This window comes from Ahaetulla prasina, chromosome 6 (assembly GCF_028640845.1).
Source record: "Ahaetulla prasina isolate Xishuangbanna chromosome 6, ASM2864084v1, whole genome shotgun sequence".
Lineage (NCBI taxonomy): Eukaryota > Metazoa > Chordata > Lepidosauria > Squamata > Colubridae > Ahaetulla > Ahaetulla prasina.
In genome coordinates, this window is record NC_080544.1 from 115,131,282 (window position 1) to 115,150,823 (window position 19,542).

General features: G+C 50.1%; 1 protein-coding gene across 19 annotated transcripts in view; it reads left to right on the forward strand.

Annotated features, from left to right (window-relative positions):
- The first annotated feature begins 4,647 nt into the window (after window positions 1-4,647).
- DLG1 (discs large MAGUK scaffold protein 1) overlaps window positions 4,648-19,542 on the forward strand; it is a 92,893-nt gene continuing 77,998 nt past the window's right edge. For 17 of the 19 annotated variants that reach the window (XR_009155653.1, XR_009155654.1, XM_058187508.1 and 14 more), the window contains exons 1-4: window positions 5,415-5,544; window positions 5,685-5,816; window positions 6,094-6,260; window positions 12,048-12,209. Coding sequence is in view for 17 of the 19 variants with exons in the window: in XM_058187508.1 (XP_058043491.1) it covers window positions 5,526-5,544; window positions 5,685-5,816; window positions 6,094-6,260; window positions 12,048-12,209 (480 nt within the window). In the remaining 2 variants the exon portion in view is untranslated. The other 2 variants (XM_058187526.1, XM_058187513.1) reach the window with 2 other exon arrangements.

The window sequence follows — 19,542 nt, forward strand, 5'->3', positions numbered from 1 at the left end:
TGGCAGGAGGCAAGGAAAGGGGGGGGAGAGGAAAGTCAGAAGAAATATGGTTTAGGAGGCCCAGCTCTGTACCCCACTTCTCTTTCGGGTTGTCTTCTGATTCAGGCAGTGGTAGTGGTATTGTCCTCCTGTGCCAACAACCCCCATAGGCTGACCCTCAGCTTGATGTGAAAATATCTGCCGGAGCTGGTAAATCCAGGTAGTGTGGCTGAAGGATAAGGTCTGGGGGTAGCCTTTTGGGGGGGTCCAGTCTTGGCCCCAGGGAATGGCTGCTCTCTCTCCAGCTGCATGGAGACACCTGACTGCAGGTGCTTTGAGAAAGGTCACTTCCTAGCCAGGCTCCATCTCTGGGTTGCATGTCAGTGGGCCCCAGTATTGGATTCCCCCCGCTTCTTTGGTATAACAAGCTGCTTGCCAACATCTGGCAATATTGCACTGGCTGAGTTCACACATGACATCTAAGCAGGAAAAGACCTGGCAGCTGCACTTAATGGTCATGCTAAAACTGACTAGCATTAATCTCCCTTAGACAGGATTCACTCAGTAAATTGCACAAATCCTAGCTTTTCTTTTATGGATTGTGAAACCCCAGAAAACGGGTTGTGAGAATGCAATTTCTGATGTGCAGATTTCCAGGATTGTAAATTGGGGGTGGACTGGAGGGGGGGGGGCTGACCCCACACCTGGATCCCTCTGAACGCTGATTCTTGCTCTAGGCCAGGGGTGTCCAAACTTGGCCCTTTGAAGAGTGGTGGACTTCAACTCCCAGAATTCCCCAACCAGGATGAGCTATAAATATGAGCAAGTTGCTGGCTGGGGAATTCTGGGAGTTGAAGTCCACCACTCTTCAAGGGGCCAAGTTTGGACATCCCTGCTCTAGGCAGAGCTAAGAGGACGAGAGGCATTTAGAATAAGAAATAAACTTAAAATTGTACATTAACTTGTAAAGAAGATTGAAAGCCATTTCTTTGTATCTTTTTTCTATTTTTCTTTTACTTTCTCCCCACTTTCTTGTATGTTTAGTTTTCTCTCTGATTTTTCTTTTCTTATTTTATATTAGTTTTTATTGGTTTTTAATCTTCCTTCTTAAACTTTTAATAAAATTAGGAAGTTTGTGCACTAGCTGCAGCCTTTCCTGGATCATGACTACTGCAATGCGCTCTACATGGGGCTACCCTTGAAATCCATTCGGAAGATTCAGCTGGTGCAAAGTGGGGCCATGAGAGCAGTCTTTGGGGCCCCTTGGATGACTGATATTATACCTCTGCTCTGCCAACTTAACTGGCTACCGGTCTGCTTCTGAGTGCAGTTCAAGGTTTTGGTTCTGACCTTTAAAGTCCTCAGTGGCACATAGGTCCAGGCTACCTGATGAACCGCCTTAGTCCCACTAGGACAAGCCCATTCCAGCAGAGAGAGCCTACTAGGGATCCCATTGGTCAAAGAACTCTGACTCTCGGGATCCAGAAGAGCCTTCTCTGCCTGCCCCCCTCCCCCGCTGGCCTGGGAAACCCAAGGGGGAATTTTGCACGCTTGGAGGGGGCTGCTGGATGGATGGCTGACTCTACCTCATCCCTCCTTGCTCTCCACCCATCCATCTTTTTATCATATTGATGCATTCCCGTTTTCTTTTCCATTGTTTATTTTATTGTATTATTTTACCCCCTTTTCTTTCCTTCCTTTTTATCGTTGTAAGTGGCTAGAGCAGACCCATAGTGACATAGGCAGCAAATAAATTTAACAAATAAATACAGAAAATGAAGCCAATAGTAAGCAGAATTGCAAGAGTGGCCCATGAATGTTTGCAGAATAAATAGTAAAAACTCCCTCGAGTCGAGGTCAGCCAACCCTGGTGACTCTGGACCTCTGCATCTCATCTTCCTAGTGACAACGTGGAAGTGGTTGGCCAGTTTCTCCAAGGAAGGTCCTCCGTGGTCCTGAGCTCCTGGACCTTGTCATCAGGGGGGAGTTGGGGGCTCATGGTGGTGGTGGTGGTGGTCTCCGGCCATGAAAGCTATGGGAGATCCCAGGCTAGACCCTTTGAACCTCCTCTTTGCCTCCGATCCCTTGGGATGGGATCTTGCTTGGGAGGCCCCAGAGAGGTCCCTTGCTGCTTCAGGGAAGGCTTATCGCTCTGAGGGCGAAGGGATTGATCAGAATGGTCTCTTTCAAGTATTTTTGGATCTGGGATGGTTCCAGACAATGCTTGGGCATTTCCTGAGTGATCCATTGAGTGCCTGGCAAACCTTTGGCCATAGAAGGTAGTTCATGCTCCTAATCCTAGTCCTCTCTGCCCCTAGTCCTCTCTGTTAAGGCATCCAGAAGGTTGCCTTAGTTCACCCAAGTCCTTCTGAAATGAATTTGGTGGAGCCTAGCAAGAGCGCCGATCTTCCTCTTGCCACCCACAGCTGCTCTTTCCTCTGCCTCGCCTTCCTGGAAGTGCTGCAAGCAGGGAAACTGGTTTTTTTCTATCTCTTGTATACTAAATGTCCAAATGGAAGTTTTCTTCTCCGTTTCCTCCTTGGATGTCATGATTACAGGGCGGGGGCTTCTGGATGTTTAATGGGAAAAAGATGTTGAGAGAGTGTGTGTGTGTGTGTGTGGGGGAAAACAGGCTTCTTGGAGAGAGGGGCTGCTGTCTTCTTCACCCTGCAGCTGCCTCTGCTGCCCCAGGAGGCAGCCAGGCTTTTCCCAATGTGAGCAAACCACACCAGGAGGAGGGGATGTCTGGCACTGAGTTTACCCACCAGGCAGCAAAGAGGCTCCAGAGCCTTGGCCTGATGCACCCTTGGGGCTGGAAGGGGCTGGATTGATACCCTCTGGGGACTCTGGAGGACTCCTTCGCTGCAGCTGGGAGGAGCTAAGCTTGGCAACCAGCTGCTGCTCAGCTTTATGAAGGACTTGCCACCACGACAGGGTAAAGGCTGGATACAGGCATGACAGGATAAAGGCATCTCCACGCGCAGGCAGCCCGGGGGCTTAGGGGGAGGGACCACCCATACAAAAGCTGCTTGTTTCTGGTGCCGTCAGGCTCCACATGGCAGAGCTTGGGGCCTCCAAGCCGTGCAGACACTGTCAGATGAATTAGGCTTTGTGAGAAGACAGCAAGCTCATCTCGGCAGGGAGGTGCTGTCTCCAGAGCCCCCTGGGAGCTGGCCAGGAGGGCCTCCCTGCCCTCCATTCCCTATAGAGCCTGTGGGACAGGGACAAGAGCTGCTTCCTTCCCCCCCCCAATCAGCCTGCAGCCTCTAGCATGGGCAGCCTCAGCACTGGGAGAGACCAGGAAGCAATGCCTCCTCAGCTACCCTGTCTCTGCTGCTGTAGGTTGAAACACAGCATTTCTCTCCTCCATCCTCACCCCCAAAGGGCCGGATCTTTTGGGATGGCGATTTCCAAGCAGACTGGAAGCCACAGAAAAACGCAAGGTGACCCAAGAGAAGGTGTATGTAGAGTGCAAGCAAGACCAGCCTGCCAGCCCCCAGTGAAGTAGCAGCTTCTGATGTTGCCCAGGAGGAATTCCCCTTCAAAGCAATGGGGGGAGCACGTTTGGGGCTTAAGGAAAGGTCAGGACTAGGAGCTTGAGATTTGCTCTGTTCGCACATCTTCGCACAGCCTCCCCCCCCCCCCCCGCCCAGCAGTTCTTCAGGAGGTAATATCAATCCTAGCCAAAGGACTCCTCCCACCCCTTCCTCCATGCTCTGAACCTCACCACATTGATTCTCCCAGGTGCAGTAACAGTAAGAGTTGGAAGGGACCTTGGAGGTCATCTAGTCCAACCCTTATTCACGCAGGAGACCAAGGAAGCCGCTGGGCTCACCCTCAGTCTTGGCAGGAAGGCCTCTGTGAGTTGGCCTAGCCCTAGTGCATTTAGGCCAGGGGTGTGACTGGAGGTAAAGTTCTTTCATGTGATACAGAAAATTAAACATTATTAAAAAGATAAAATCGTAAAAAAACATTGGCTGGCTGTCTCTGAAAAATACAAAAAAGCACTGTGAGAAATCTCAGTGGCAGCCATACTACCTCCAGAGGCCACACTGCAAGAGGATGGGCTCTCCCCCACTGCCTGAGGGCTGAGGAGGTTGGTGGGACAGGAGCATGGTTCCTTGTAGTTTCCACTTGTGAGACACCTCCAAAGGAGCCACTATCAGCAGCCACCTTCTTTGCAAATTTAGAAGAGCCAAGTTAGTCCACAAGTGGCAACAATTCAGGAATCTGGTAGCAGCTTTTCGAACTGGCAAATTTCATTAAAAGCAGTAAGCTTTTGTGAACGGCAGCTTAATTCATCATAATGAAATATTATCCCTTTGTAAAATATATTAATTAGTTGGAAAAGCTGCTACCGGGTTCTTTCTGTGCACTTAGGTGGTCTCTGGGCCCTAATGAAGCCCACTCGTTCTACCTGGCGAATAGCAAAGCGCCGCCTCTGAGCAAACATTTCCATAGCCATGCGAGGGGGGAAGTGGCTCCGTGTGTCTATGGGGGCTGCAGAGGAAACTCCGTCTAAACTGCCAGCCTGCTTGGCGCGTCTCGGCCTGGGCTGACTCTCTTTTGGGGCAGAGCCTCTCCCGTCTGCCTGTAGCGTTCGGGGCGAAGGGGAGGGCTCTCTCCGGGCAACCGCCTGTCCCGGCCCCACCGAGGTCGCGCGCGCCTTTCGCGACCGGGCTCGAAAAGCTCCCAGAGGCAACACGCGAAGCGAGCGGAGCTGGAAACCGCGATGCCCACGCCGGGCTCCCCCGTCACCCAAAGGCAGGCAGAGGCGCCGCGGAAAGTCCGCCAGGGCCAGGGCTCCGTCTGTGGCTTGTCTTTATCGGTTGCGGCGCCAGCACTCCCCCCATCACGTGCTCCGGTCCGGCGGGGTTGATGCTCCCGAGAAGGGCCCCCGGCGGGCATGGTGCCCCGCTACTACCACGGAGGCTGCCTCCCCACTTTGGCTCCCTGCAACAAAAGCACCCCACTCTGCTCAGCGGGGCGTAGAGCGGCCCCACGTGGGCTCGCCGGGGGTGGGGGCTCCCGGGGGTCGGGGCGGAGCCGGGGCAGCCAAGGGCCCTCGGCGGGGGGAGAGCACGAGAGTCAAGTTCCGCGGGCGCGGGTGCCGGACGGGGGCGGGAGGCAGGGAAAGGCGCTTCGTCCGGCCGGAGAGGTGGCGGGGGAAATCAGAGCCCCGACCGGCAGACCTGGCGGCTGCCCTCCTCTCGAGACCGGCGGCGCTGAGATCGGGTGGAGGGGGTGCAGTCGGGGGCGGGTCCGGCGGCGGCAGCCCAATCGGTGGCTCCCGCGCGCGGGCTCTGGCCGAAACTTTCTGGGCGTGGCCGAGGCTGGCGCTCACCTGGTCCGCCCCGCCGGGTAGGTAGGGGGCGGGCCGGCGGCCACGGATTGGTGGACGGCAGGGAGGCGTGGTCAGGCGCCTGCTTGTGCCGCCATCTTGCCTGAAAACTTTTGGGCTCCTGGCGCCGCCCGTCCGCCCGTCCGGAGGGAGTCAGGAGGGTCGCCGAGAGCTGGGAGGGAGGGAGGCCAAAGCGGCGCTCGCCATGCCCGTCAGGAGGCAAGGTGGGCCGGCTGGGGGGACGGGGGAGGCGGGAGACAGGGGCGGAGGTGGGGGGCGCCGTGCCTCTGGGCGCGTGCAGAGGGCGGAGGGGCTCCGGCTGGGCGCTGACGGCTGCCTCTCCGTCTCCCCCGCCCGACCGCAGACACTCAGCGCGCCCTGCGACTCCTGGAGGACTACCGCGCCAAGCTGAGCCCGCGGGAGGACCGGCAGCTGCGCAGCTCGGTGGAGCGGGTGATCGGCATCTTCCGGAGCAGCCTCTTCCAGGCCCTGCTCGGTAGGAGGCCCCCAGCAGCCCTCTTCCCAGGCGGCGGCCGCAGGGGCCCGGAGTCGCGAGTCGGTCCCAGGCCGCCGCGGGATCTCCTCTCCCAGGCGCCCCGGGGGTGAGCCGGCCGGTGGGGGGGGAACTTCCAGAAACCGGCCTCTCCGCCGCCGGGCGTCTCGGCGGAAGGGCTGCCCGGGGGCTGGACACGGGAGGGGACGGTTCCCTTAGCCTTCGCTCCGGGAGGAGGAGGAAGAGAATTCCTTCTGAGGAGCCGTTAATTAACCTCCAGATATTCAAGAATTCTACGAGGTGACTCTACTTGAAAACCCCAGAAGTGCCGATCACACGAAGCCGGCTCAACCCGTCCAGCCCGGGGGCACCTGGGACTTCCCCAGTCCGCCAAGCACCGGCCTCACTTCGGAGACTTTGCCCAGCAGCCAGACTGCCGACACCCAGGTATGTAAGCCCAGAGCCGGCCCTCTGTCCTAGACTCCGGCTGGGGATGGCAAATGGGGCGCTGGTGTAGGACGGGCCCTGTCCCCTTTGGGAAGCTCCCTTCTTGGAGAAGAATTTAGTTTGTTTTTCCTGCCTCTATATGAGGGTAGCTGAACTTCTGGAAATGTTTCGGTTTCCTGTGCAACACTTGCAAATAAGTGTTATAGTAACAATTGATTAAAATGTATTAACATGGGAAACCTTTGAATCATAGTTAGTTTCTGACTTGACTGAGATCGAAATGTTTAGAATCTACTCCAGAATTGCCTTGGTTGCAAATTGCACCCGCATTATAGTTTCCCCAAATAGTAGTGGAAAAAAAGATGCCCAAGGATGTATCAGATCGGAAGGTTTGGGGTGTCCACCATACCTCCCACCCCCCTTGGAAGAAGTGGGTGTTCGGGAGGGGGCTGCTGAAGGGCGGCCTTGCAGAAGGGCAGCTTGAACTCTGCTAGAAAAGCCCACTGCTTGCTTTGCGTTTCTCTGCCTTAGTAGGCATCTGAGCAGTGTGCTCTGGGGAAGGGAGACATGCTGGATGGGGGAGCAGGGGACTTTTCTCTTGAGTCCTTGCATTGATTGGGGGTGGGCAGGAGATGTTGAGTGCTCAGAGGAAATCACCCCCCCCATAGATGGCTAGCCAGTGGCTGTCACTTCTGAAGTAAAGGGCAGAGAGGACCTTGCTGTGATCCCCCCCTAAAGAAACCCACCCTTGGTTGATAGTGTGAGAGGAGACCCCAGGGCCCCTCCAAAGGACCTGGTGGGATGTTCATTTAGTCTCTTCATCCTGCCTTTGGATGCTACCTTCTACCTCCAAGTCCCCACTGCCTTGAACAGCCAATGGCCTGTGCTTGGGCGGGACCAGTGGGCGCATGGAGATTTCCCAGTGGAAGGGCAGTGGGGAGGCCAGGGGGGCTGGCTGCTAGTCTTCCTTTGTAGTTGGTCTGAGTGGGCACAGTTCTGAAATGCCCACTGAGAGAAATGTAGTTGGTCTTCACTGAATTTCTTTTGTTGGGCCAGGAGAACCAAACAATTCTTTGTGCCCTTCTTTCACCATTGTACATTTGGGGAGAAATTCCAACCTACCAACCTATCTACGTGTGTATGGTGTAAATGAGCTTTTGAACAGTTCCTTGTTTCTAGATAGGTGCGTTGGCACTGATGGTTAGCAATAGCCCTTAGATTTATATACCACTTTACAGTGCTTTACAGCTCTCTCTAAATGGTTTGCAGAGTCAGCATATTGTCCCCATCAGTTTGGATCCTTATTTTACCCACCTCGGAAGGACGGAAGGCTGAGTGAACCTTGAGCCTGGTGAGATTTGAACTGCCGAATTGCAGGCAGCCGGCAGTCAGCAGAAGTAGTCTGCAGTACTGCACTCTAGCTGTCGTGGCTCATAGCGATAGGAAAGCATTTTCCAAACATTTTCCATGCCCAAACTGAATTCTATAAACTTAGTTTACTTTAATTGTTATGGACAGAGAGGATGGAACAAACTTCCTTCTACTGAAAACACAGATACCCACAGCAGAATAATGTAAATTTATTGTTCTTTTTTGCAAAGTTAGTGGTTTTTGGCTCAGCCCTTGAGCAGGGACACAAGGGAGTTATTGTCACTTAAAGCTCAGAAAGAGGGATAAGGGGATGGGGCACTTAGTGTTCTGCAGAGGAATCTTTAGAACTGGAAGCTGTTTCAAAGTGGCAAGAGGGAAGTTCAAAGTCATGTTACAAAGTAAGACTTCGCAGAAAGAGTGGTGGAAACTTAGAGCCAACTTCCATTGGAGGTAGTGTGTCAGGCATCAGTAATTACGTTTCAGCCTGCCTGGAATAAAGCTACGTCCATCATCCCACATTTAAAAAAAACACAACAACCCTTAAGCACAGACTCGATGAACCACTAGTCGCCATCAGTTGTCTATGTTTTTTTCTATGTTTTTGTGTTTCCGAAGTTCTGGCAGAAATAGGCTGCCCTTGAGGCTGAATCCTCTGGAATAACATGAAATGCCCCTGGTAGGGATTAATTTATGTAAAATTGCCAGACCATCCCAAAGTTGACAACCTTCTGCACAATTAAAGCAAATTCTTATATGCCTACCAAAACCATAATTCTCTTACTATTCACATCTAATCTTAACGCTGTAAGATTCAAGGCACTTCCTTTTTCTGTTTATCCGGATACGTATATATAAAGATGTACAATTGAAGTAAGATGCATTATTTTTTGGGACTTTTAATTCCAGTTATAGTAACATGAAGCCTCTCCTTCCAGCTATCCACAGCTGCTAAGAGTTATTTAGGAGTAAAGGGATGGACATTTCAAGGGGGATGAATTGAGGCTTCCAGCTGTCCATCCCTCCTTTTAGCAATGAGGAGGGAGAGGATTATTCTTTGCTGTCCATGACCTGTGACACTTCCTCCTCCTCTCTATGAGACTGAAAAAAGCCTAAGTCCTTCCAGAGTATCATCAATTGAATTCCTTCAGGGAGCCCGCTCTGGGGGGTGCAAGCAGACAAGAGGGCCCAAGTGTGAGCTCTTTGGGGCCAGGAAAGTCTCTTGCTCTCCCTCCATTCTTTGGGGGTTTGATCTTCTACACCCCTTTCTTTTCCAGAGCCTCTTTGGTATGTACGTCCTATTTTGTGTAGAAACATCGCTTCCTTATGGAATTAGCATCGTGGTTTGGTACCCAGTCTCTTTCTCTAATTCCTCAGGTTCTTTTTCACATCCATTTTCACAACCCACTAAATATGTTTCTTACTTACAATGATTTTATATGATGGTTACATGTTCTCCACTCATAGCAGTGTCACATGTCTTCTCTTTAATTTTCTAAGTTTAACTATTTTCTGACACTAAAAACTAAATCTTCCACAGTCCGTACATGATGGTACACTAGTTGACTGAGTTGCCTTTCTACCTCTCTTCCTGGCTCCTCTGAGATTCTGAAGTGGTGAGTCGGGCGCTGCTATGGGCACCGTTGCCTTTGGCTTCCTTGGAGCCTCTGTGGCTTGCAAAGGAAGTCTTCTCTTACCCTCTCTGCCTCTTTCTACAATGGGAGGGAGTTGATCCCATCCTGGTCTCCAGGGGATCCTATGCTCCTGCATTTCTCCCTCCTGATCACCCTCGGTAGCGCTGCGCCCTTCCTTGATCTGGTGCCCATTTATCTCACGTTTAACAAGCCTGTTAATTCTGTGCTTATGATTCCATTATTTTGGCTATATATTTTTGAGTATCATTGCTGTGCCAGTCTTTTCATACAGCTTTATTCCTTAGATAGGGATAGCTCAGGCAGTAGAGAAGCCTGTTATTAGAACACAGAGCCTGCAATTACTGCAGGTTCGAGCCCGGCCCACAGTTGACTCAGCCTTCCACCCTTTATAAGGTAGGTAAAATGAGGACCCAGATTGTTGGGGGGGCAATAAGTTGACTTTGTAAAAAAAAATAATATACAAATAGAATGAGACTATTGCCTTATACATTGTAAGCCGCCCTGAGTCTTCGGAGAAGGGCGGGGTATAAATGTAAACAAACAAACAAACAAACAAACAAAAGATAATATAATATGTACTTTTTGAGTTAGTGGCCCATTCCAATTCATGCATTCGTTCATGCTGCATGTTTATATGGCCATTCATCTTATAATCCAATAAGTGACAAAATATTCACCTAAGTTCAGTTATAACTGAATCCTTGGATTTGATAACCCTTCACTTTCACTTTGGCAATTTCATGTTTGGTAATAAAATCTTGATTTTACAGGCCATTTGAAGAGAAAGGGTACCTGTTTGTTAAAGCCAAATATTCGTTAAAGCTGGATGTATGAAATGTGTATTAATTTTATATAAAATATTTACGCAAAAATTAATGTAGTTGAAAGTAAAATAACTGATTACAGAACATGATTAGCCTGAATTCAAATTTTGTTTGTTGCTTTCAAAGTCTGCTGAATGAAGATTTGTAAAATCAAAGTTTTACTGTCAAAGATCTGATGAATTGGTGCAAGTAGTAAAGGTCTAAGTTTAATCTGGAGTGATTCAAGTCTGGGATTTGGATCCCCCCAAAGAGAGGAGAAGTTGAAGGAACCAAATGCCGGGGACTGGTGGCCTCTGAGTGTGGGCAAGCAGGGCCCATTTGCAAGGGTGAGACAATCTGGCCCAGAGGCTCTCATTTCCAAATCGGTCTGAATCATGTCAGGCCCTACTTGTTTCTCTTGCAAAGCATCTTTTCAGCACAGTCTGCCTGTAGAGGCAACTTCTGGATCCCTGATTCAGAAATGTCTTTCTGTGTGTCCGATGTGAACGTGTTTTGCTTCATTCTGTGCTAGAAAGTCGGGTTTGAGTCTTCTCCTTTAATTGTAACCCTTATTCCTTCTAGTTCCTTTTGTATATTCCCTTTAGCTCGGCTTCCTTTCCTTACTTGGTGCCTTTGACTTCTGCGATTTCCGGGGGGTGGATGGGTTTCACTCCTTTTGAGTGTTTTCTAGAACCTCTAGGTTCTAGACTCCTGATAGGCAATAACTAAGTTTTGGGTACTCCTGATAGGGATAACCAGGTTTGGGGCATAATACTTGAGATGCCATAACAGGCAATGTATAAATATGAAGTAACATAAAGAAGTGAAAAGCATCGGTTGGGGATGGCAGTGGCCAGGAAGGCCCACGAAAAGGATCTTGACATGCACCGTGGGAGGTTTTGGAGGCAATTCACTTGCCTTCCCTGCTGGAAGCCTTAGTGGCACCTGGGAAGACGCATGTGACTGTTTATTTATTTTATTTATTTATTTATTATTTAAATTTTTATACCGCCCTTCTCCCGAAGGACTCAGGGCGGTTTACAGCCAAGTAAAAAATACACCATGATACAATATGAATACAATTAAAATACAATTAAAAAACTTATTAAATTGGCCAAAATTAAAAATTTAGAATAAAAACCCATTAAAAACCCATAAATTTAAAACTAACCCAGTCCAGCGCAGATAAATAAGTGAGTTTTGAGCTCGCGACGAAAGGTTCGGAGGTCCGGAAGTTGACGGAGTCCTGGGGGGAGTTCGTTCCAGAGGGCGGGAGCCCCCACAGAGAAGGCCCTTCCCCTGGGCGTCGCCAGACGACACTGTCACGCTGACGGCACCCTGAGGAGTCCCTCTCTGTGAGAGCGCACGGGTCGGTGAGAGGTATTCGGTAGCAGCAGGCGGTCCCGTAAATAGCCCGGCCCTATGCCATGGAGCGCTTTGAAGACGTTCACCAACACCTTGAAGCGCACCCGGAAGGCCACAGGTAGCCAGTGCAGTCTGCGCAGGATAGGTGTCACACGGGAGCCACGAGGGGCTCCCTCTATCACCCGCGCAGCTGCATTCTGGACTAACTGCAGCCTCCGGATGCCCCTCAAGGGGAGCCCCATGTAGAGAGCATTGCAGTAATCCAGACGAGACGTCACAAGGGCGTGAGTGACTGTGCACAAGGCATCCCGGTCTAGAAAGGGGCGCAACTGGCGCACCAGGCGAACCTGGTGGAAAGCTCTCCTGGAGACGGCCGTCAGGTGGTCCTCAAAAGACAGCCGTTCATCCAGGAGAACGCCCAAGTTGCGCACCCTCTCCATCGGGGCCAATGACTCGCTCCCAACAGTCAGCCGTGGACTCAGCTGACTGTACCGGGATGCCGGCATCCACAGCCACTCCGTCTTGGAGGGATTGAGCTTGAGCCTGTTGTTGAATTTGGTCTGGTTGTAAAAATCACCTCTCTGTGCACATTGCAGAAATTTGGCTCCCAAGATGAAGACTCGTTTCCCAGCGGCTTTCCTCAGGCTCCAAGCTCAGGGATGCCGGCTCCAGAGCTGGTGCATGTGTCCGAGAAGAACCTCTCGCAGCTGGAAAGCGTCCGTGGCTTTGTTAGCCACTCGCACATTTCTCCAGCCAAGGTAAGAGCAAAGGCTGGTGGTTTGGGACAGCTGCGGGAACCAGTCGGAGCCCCAGGGGAGGTTGGCTTGTTTGGTCTGGCCAAAAGTCTTTTGCGGTTGATTAAAGGTGGGTGACTCTTGGCTGCAGGGGCAGCCACTGGTACCATGGCCAGTGGGAAGCAATACTGGAGGCAGCTCATGCTCAGGTCCCTGGTCTCCTACCTCTCTGATATTTGCTTCATCATTAAAGTCTGAAGTTCTGATTTTCTTAAAACTGATTGCCCATTTCCTAGTTTAGGAAGTTTTCAACTTATGACCATAACTGAGCCTGTAATTTCGGTTGTAAGTCGTCGTGGTCATTATGTGAGACATCATGTGACTGATTGTGACTTAACAATTGCAATATTGGCACTACGAAGCTGGGCAGGGTGGCGCAGGATGATATGAACCCAGGGAAGCTGCGAAAAGAAGTGGCCCCTGCACCCTGGGAAGCCCCAAATGCCCGAAAAGCTGCAAGGGCGTGGATGAAACAGCCACTCAGTAAACATCCATTACCCCAGCCCAGCCTCGCTCCGGGGTGGGAAGGCAGGAAGCAGGCAGGCCACAGCAATGGGGAGGCCTTTAAAGCTGCTGCCATCCAGGCCTTTTTCCACAACTCAACTGCCCCTGCTGGTGGCTTCCCTGCCCCTGGGGGCTTTCTCTATGGGGCTGTGGTCCCCCCACCAGGATTGGGTTTAGTCCCCCCCATCTACATCACTCATGAATGCAGGAGGGAAGGGGAGAGCATCTAGGACTTTTAAAGGGGGAGAAGTTTGCTGCTTTCGAGTACACATGCATGCACCCCCCCCCAACATTGGGAGAAGGGGGGAAGGGGGCTGGTGTTCCAAAGAGTTTGGACTTTTTCAAGGGGATCCCAAGCCTCTTCTTCCTCCACCCAGTGACAAAGGAAAGGAGGAAGGGGGATCTCTTCCCATACTCTTCCTCCTCCTCCTCTTCTCCCAGAGCCCTAGAAGCAGGCAGGAGAGATCCTTCAGGGTCCTTTTATATGTGGAGGGCCCCTTCCCCCAAAGCCAAAAGTGAGCTTGTACCACTTCCCCTCCTCCCTGTGTGGATTCCAGTGGGCTTTTATTTGCTTTTGAATTGGGGCGGGGGGACAGACACAGGCAAAGGTTGAGGTGGGGCTCTGTTTCCTGAATGGAAGAGAAGCCACTGGTGGGAGCCGCACGGGGAAAAGGCTGGATGTTGCTTTATGGTCATCCCTGGGGGAGACCTGCCTGTTCTGGCCTTCCACCTCCCTCAGGCTTGCTAGGAGGGGCCAGAAATGCCCCAGAGCTCCCTTTGTGGCGGGGGGGGGCACCTGCTTCCTCTGGGGCTTCCCCATGTTTATGGGCATCAAGGGGAGTAGAGAGAGGCAGGAGGGGGCAATTTCATTAGAGGCCGCAGTAGGGCCCTGTTGTAGGAGAGGGCAGAGTGCCAAGCACCCAGTTTTCATCATGTGATGGCGTGGGGTGCTGTGACGGCCATAACTTCAGGCACAGGTCTTAAGTCCCTTTGTCAATAATTTTGAATGGTCTTTGAATGAACGAACGGTCATAAATCAAGGACTTGCTATATCAGCAGAATAATCCAGTGCAGGTGTTAGTGGTGTAACAAACAGGGCTTTAGAGGGCTTTAATTAAATATATCTAACAATATGCAAATTCTCAGTTTGCTTCTGGCTGTCATATGAAAAGTTGCATGTTCCCTCTTTTTTGGAATCAGGTGGTTATCACGGAGCCTAAAATAATAAAAGCATTCCTTTTCTCTGCCACGTTTAGAGGGCATTTATTTAAATGAGGGATACAGTGGGGAACTTTACTGTGGGAAAACGTATATCGCATAGAAGGAGGTTGGGGATGAGTCTCTCATCCTTCTGAGGTGACTTCCTTAACCTGACTAAAAGCAATGGGCTTGTTTGTGAGACAGACCAATTGGTGACAACATTTAAGGGATTTTATTATTAAAATAAACTTATTTATTTATTATTTAATAATAATATTATTATTATTAAAATATTAAAATAAAATAAAATTCAGTTAACACCTTCAGCGTCACCCATGTTTTGGCCACTTTGTGCTGCCAGGACCTGAAAGGGGCTGTGCTCCAGGTTGCCTGAAATGTTTGCCCTGGCTAAGGCTGCTTCCTGGTTATGCCAGGACCTGTGGCTTCCAGTTGGGCGCAGTCTACCTTCTGAGCGGCCCTCTGCAGTTGCCCCCCTTTGCTTGCTGCTGAGGGCTGCTCTTGGTGGCCCCCACTACTCGGTCAGCCCACTGCTCTGCATCCCCACCCCTTTTTCTGTGTGTCCCTCTCCTCTGTTTCTTTGTTCTTCCAGTCTTCTCTTGGTGTTTCCCGATAACTTCTTCAGCTTTTCTTCTCTTGCTGCTTCTGTTTGCTGGCTGCCCTCCTGCTTGGCGGTTCCTAAACAACCGCAGGAACAAGACCCTCCTAGGAGGGAAAAGCAGGGATGGTTTGTCGTTGCAGTGGACATCCAGAGGAAGGAAGAAAGAGCTGGGAGCCCCAGGGAAACGCTTGGAATAGCTGCGCACCCCTCATTGGCGTCTGCTGGCATTTGGCCTGGTAGATAGAGCAGTGTTGCTTTACAAAGACACTGGGAGGTTTTCTCCTGAGAGTTCTGTCGATGTGTTTTGTGTGTATATGAGATAGAGAGGGAAATTTGGGAGAGCTGCTTCCCTGCCAAAGCCCCCCTTCGTAGGGCAGCATGAGTCCGAGGCAAAGTGGAGGCCAGCGCCGAGTCTTAAGTTGAAACATAGTTTAGACAACCCCAAAGACCCCTCGAGGGCATCAAAGAGGTTTTGAGGAAATAACAGAAGATTATTTCCTTGCCTTAAATGTCTTCTGAGGCTCTCTTGCTACATCGGAGATGTTCCTATCATATTTCTTCGTTTCAGAATATTGAGTTACTAATAAAAAAGATGAACCTCTTGAATAAATTATAAATAGGCAAAGTAGCCACCTCATAGTATTCAGATACTGCCACTAGATGGCAGTGGTGTTGCCAAAGGAGATGCCCATCCCAGGGAGCCTGAAGGGGAGCCGGAATAATATCCTGAACTAGCTGAATGTGATCTGTGATCCGCTAGGAAACTATGTGATCCGGCTTGATAAATCGACTTTGAAAATTTTGTTTGAAAGTTTGAAAATTAACGAGTAGTTACGATTGGCCTCTCTTCTCCCTTCTCTCCCTCAAGCTGGCCCCATAGATCCTCTCCTCTCCCCTACTGTCCCTCAGGCTTGCCCCATAGATCCTCTCCTATCTCCTTAGCTTCCTCAGGCTGGCCCCACAGAAGCCTCTCCTGTGCTCTCCTCTCCCCTTCTCTCCATCAGGCTTGCCCCATAGATCCTCTCCTCTCCCCTTCTCTCCCTCAAGCTGGCCCCATAGATCCTCTCCTATCTCCTTAGCTTCCTCAGACTGGCCCCACAGAAGCCTCTCCTGTCCTCTCCCCTTCTCCCTCAGGCTTGCCTCATAGAGCCTGTCCTCTCTCCTTCTCTCCATCAGGCTTGCCCCATAGATTATCTCCTATCCCCTTCTTTCCCTGAAGCTGACCCCATAGATCCTCTCCTCTCCTCTCCTCTCCCTCAGGTTGGCCCCACAGAAACGTCTCCTATCCTGTCCCCTTCTCTCCCTCAGGCTTTCTAGCCCCTTCTCTCCATGAGGCTTGCCCCACAGAAGCCTGTCCTATGCTATCCCATTGTCTCCAGAGTTATTTTCAAGTTAGGAGTGGGAGTAGTATCTGATCACTAATTAGTATCAGAGTGTGTTATAATAATATAGGAAATACTAATGCTCTGATGGTCATTTCAAAAAATCCGCTATTAGTAAGCACCTAGAAGCCAAGAGGAACAATTGTGGCAATTTTCAAGTTTGTAGGTTTTACGGTTCTGGAGATTTCATGATTAATGTGTGAGTGGTTTTCGCTTTTATATATATAGATGAATTAATACGCTTTTCCTGCAGGTGAAGCAGCCAGACTTGGTGGATTAATGACTGTAAGGAAATGGGTGGCGAATGGTGAGATGAAGGAAACGAAGTTCACCCTTCTTCCTGCATGGAAGAGGCTGTGCTGAGAGTTGCTTCAGGGTGGCTGAGGCATCTCCGAATATGGGAGAGCATGGAGAACACAGCAGTTCTGGGTGGAGAAAAGCAGGATTCTGACCAGCCTGGCATTAACGTGGGGAAACATTCTGAAAGCCACTTATGAGCCCCATAAAAGAGATAATAATAGGAACCAATGTGAGCCGGCATGGACCGTCAGTGAGGAAGTCCTGCTAGGTAGGGTAATCTTACTTTATTCTTGTGATTGTGGGGCTGTCTAGTCTGCTGGCCTTCAGAAACTCTTTGCCTACCGAAGTCTGACTTTTGTACCTCTTGTCCATCCAGTGCCTGTGCTCATAAATAGCCAGTCATGCCAACCTTGGTCCTTCTGGTGAGTCCCTGGTGGCTCTTATAACAGTATCCAGGGAGGACACGGAGGCTCCAGGTGGGGCCTTGAGATGGAGGGACCAGGGCACCATGGGGCAGCTGGCAAGGAGTTGGCCTGCAGGAGGATGAGCCCTCCCATTGATGTGGGAGGGTGGCAGCAGGAGCAAGAGGGGCAGAAACATGGCAGAAGAGCCCCTCCTTTGTGGGGAGGGCAATTCCTGGGGCCTGACTCCACCAGGGTTTGGGTCGCTGGGATGTCCCGAAGGAGCTGCCAGGTTGGGAGAGTTTCATGCTGGATTTGCTTTGTGCTTGTGGAAGGCTGGATTTTTTTTGATCCTCCTGCTCTTCTCCCCTATTGAGACCCAGAAATCTGCTCCACCCCAGGAACCTTTCAAAGTAATATTTGAGATAACAGGAGGCGGTCCCGTATGCAGTTGGTGTATGATTAAGCCAGAGAGCCCAGGAAACAGGGAGGATAATTCAAATGTATTGCTCCAGCTGTTGGACTCAGAATAATAGATCCCAGCTTTAGAAAAAACCGCTCACCAGGCAGAGCAGTTTGAGACTGTGGAACTACCAGCCCAGAGAGTCCTTAGAGCGTCTTCCCTCCCCCTCAATCTCTCTGGGGCATGTTGATGTTCTGGCTTGAATCGGTTTTGCTTTCCTCTCTTCTAGCCTTTATGGGGCTCCGGCTCTTAATGGAGATGCTGCACTAGTAGAAAAGCAATTGCAGAGCTGGTCTCCCGCCAAGGCTGCTCTGCCAGAATCTGCCCTGGCTGGGCTTTGTCCCCTGCCTTGCTGGCACCCACTGTGGACTTTCAGCAGCCAGATTGGGAGCAAAGGCCACAGGGAAGTTTGTGCAATCCTGATCCCTTTAAAAAACACCTACAGCTCCCTGGGTCTCCCTGTGGGTCCCTGAAGGATTCTCTGCTCTATATTCTTTCTGAAAGTGTGGCAGAGTCAGGAGTTCAGGATGGGCCTTGGGTTCTTATTAGAAAATTCCCTTCAGGACGATGGAATTAGTGGTAACTTCCTAAATACAACAGTTCCACCAGTTGCAAATCCACCGACTGTCCCACCAAGGATTTGATACTTCTTTTTCAGGCTTCCAGAGTTCTTCTCTGACGCTGTTCTGAATATTCTGCCAAGGGCTAATGGACTTTCTTGGGCACTTGGAGTTTAAGATTTCACGTAGTTTGCTTTATGTAGAAGCATGACAAACCTCTTCCCCCAAGCTTTTGAATGGAAGCTTCTCCCCTTTCCCTTTGGGAAGAATTCTGGAACTTTCTAACTTGAAGAACCCAGGAGGAAGTTGCTGCATCCCAAGTCAGACCTTTTGGGTTTTACGGCTGCTGAGCAACAGGAGGAAGAAGATTCAGAACAATTCTGGGCACCGGCTGGGTGGCTTTGGGCCAGTCACTCTCAGCCCAACTCACCTTGCAGGGTTGTTGTTAAGGGAGAATTAGGAGGAGGAAGAGGGAGGAGGATTAGGTATGTTTGCCGACTTGAGTGGTTTATAAAAGTAATAAAGGCAGGGGAGAAAAAAATAAAATGCCAGAAGTCATTGTAGATTTGTCAAGATTTTAGTTCTGCTACATTTGGTTTTTTTGGTTTTTTTGGTCTGGAATCTTCCTTTGTAGATTGTGAGAATTCTGAAGATACGATATCTTCATTTTAGCAAAGCTTTTATGTTATTCTGATCAAGCAACTGAGCCGAATGGTGGTGGTCTTAACCAGATGCTTGTCAGCTGGCCTGAGAATAGTAGGAGGATTGTACAGATTTGGCACTGGGTCTTGCACAGCACTCTTCCATACTTTTTATTGATGATTCAGTGAGATGGTAGAGAGAATGTACTCGCAAAGGATAAAAATACCAAGCTATTGATCGGGGCTGCCCCACATCCCAGTGCAGAGTCTTCAGTGCAACGGTTCAGAAATGGGGGTGACTTTGCAACACAGGCAGTCCTCACTTACTGGCAACAATTGGGACCAGCAGCTCCATTACTAAGTATCACGATCATTGAGCAAAAAATCATGGGACCATGCTGGACTTAAGCAACGTCACTTCCACTTCTGTTAAGCAAATTCCTGCAATCATTAAGCAAGGTATCCCATGGCCATAACTTGTAATGTCATTTCTGAATTCTCCTTTAATTCTGCTTGTTGGAAGGTGCTTGCGAAGACCACAAATGGCAATCACATGATAGTTGCTAAACAAGTCAGTTGGTAAGTGAGGACTACCTGTATCTGTAGCCTCTGTAATATTTGAAATAGGGTATTGGCGTCGGTAATTTCCCCTCATTTTGCGGGGCTGCTCTTATAAGGGAGCCATTGGGCTTCATGTCTTGGAGTATGACAGAGGGACCGAGCGGAGCTCTTGCAAGGCCAAAAGCGTTTAAGCCGCCTGAGAACAGATCAAAACGCAGAACCATTGGAGATGAAAGAAAGCCATTTTTTGTCAGCTTACTTACTTCTGGCACTTTACATACAGAAGAAGGAAGAAAAATCCGTAGAGATTTTGAACACGGAAGCATTATAAACAGAACTGTGCATTTTAATACCCATCCATCACTGGAACTCCTACAGAAGGCTTGCTAGTGGATCAGAAATTCTTGTATTCCTGTTGCATTTTGATCCGTCCCAATCCAGCTGTCAGGGCAGAAGCATCACATTTTTCCACAGTGTATTTATTTACCACGTGCAGCTGTAGGACACTCTGATCATTGCATGATTCACCTTGTACCTGCTTACAGGCAAAGACTTAAAGCCACAAAACCAATAATTAAATCAGTGAAAACCTGGACGGAGGAATCAGAATTAAAGCTACAGGCATGTTTTGACTGCACTGATTGGAATATTTTTAAAGATACCTCT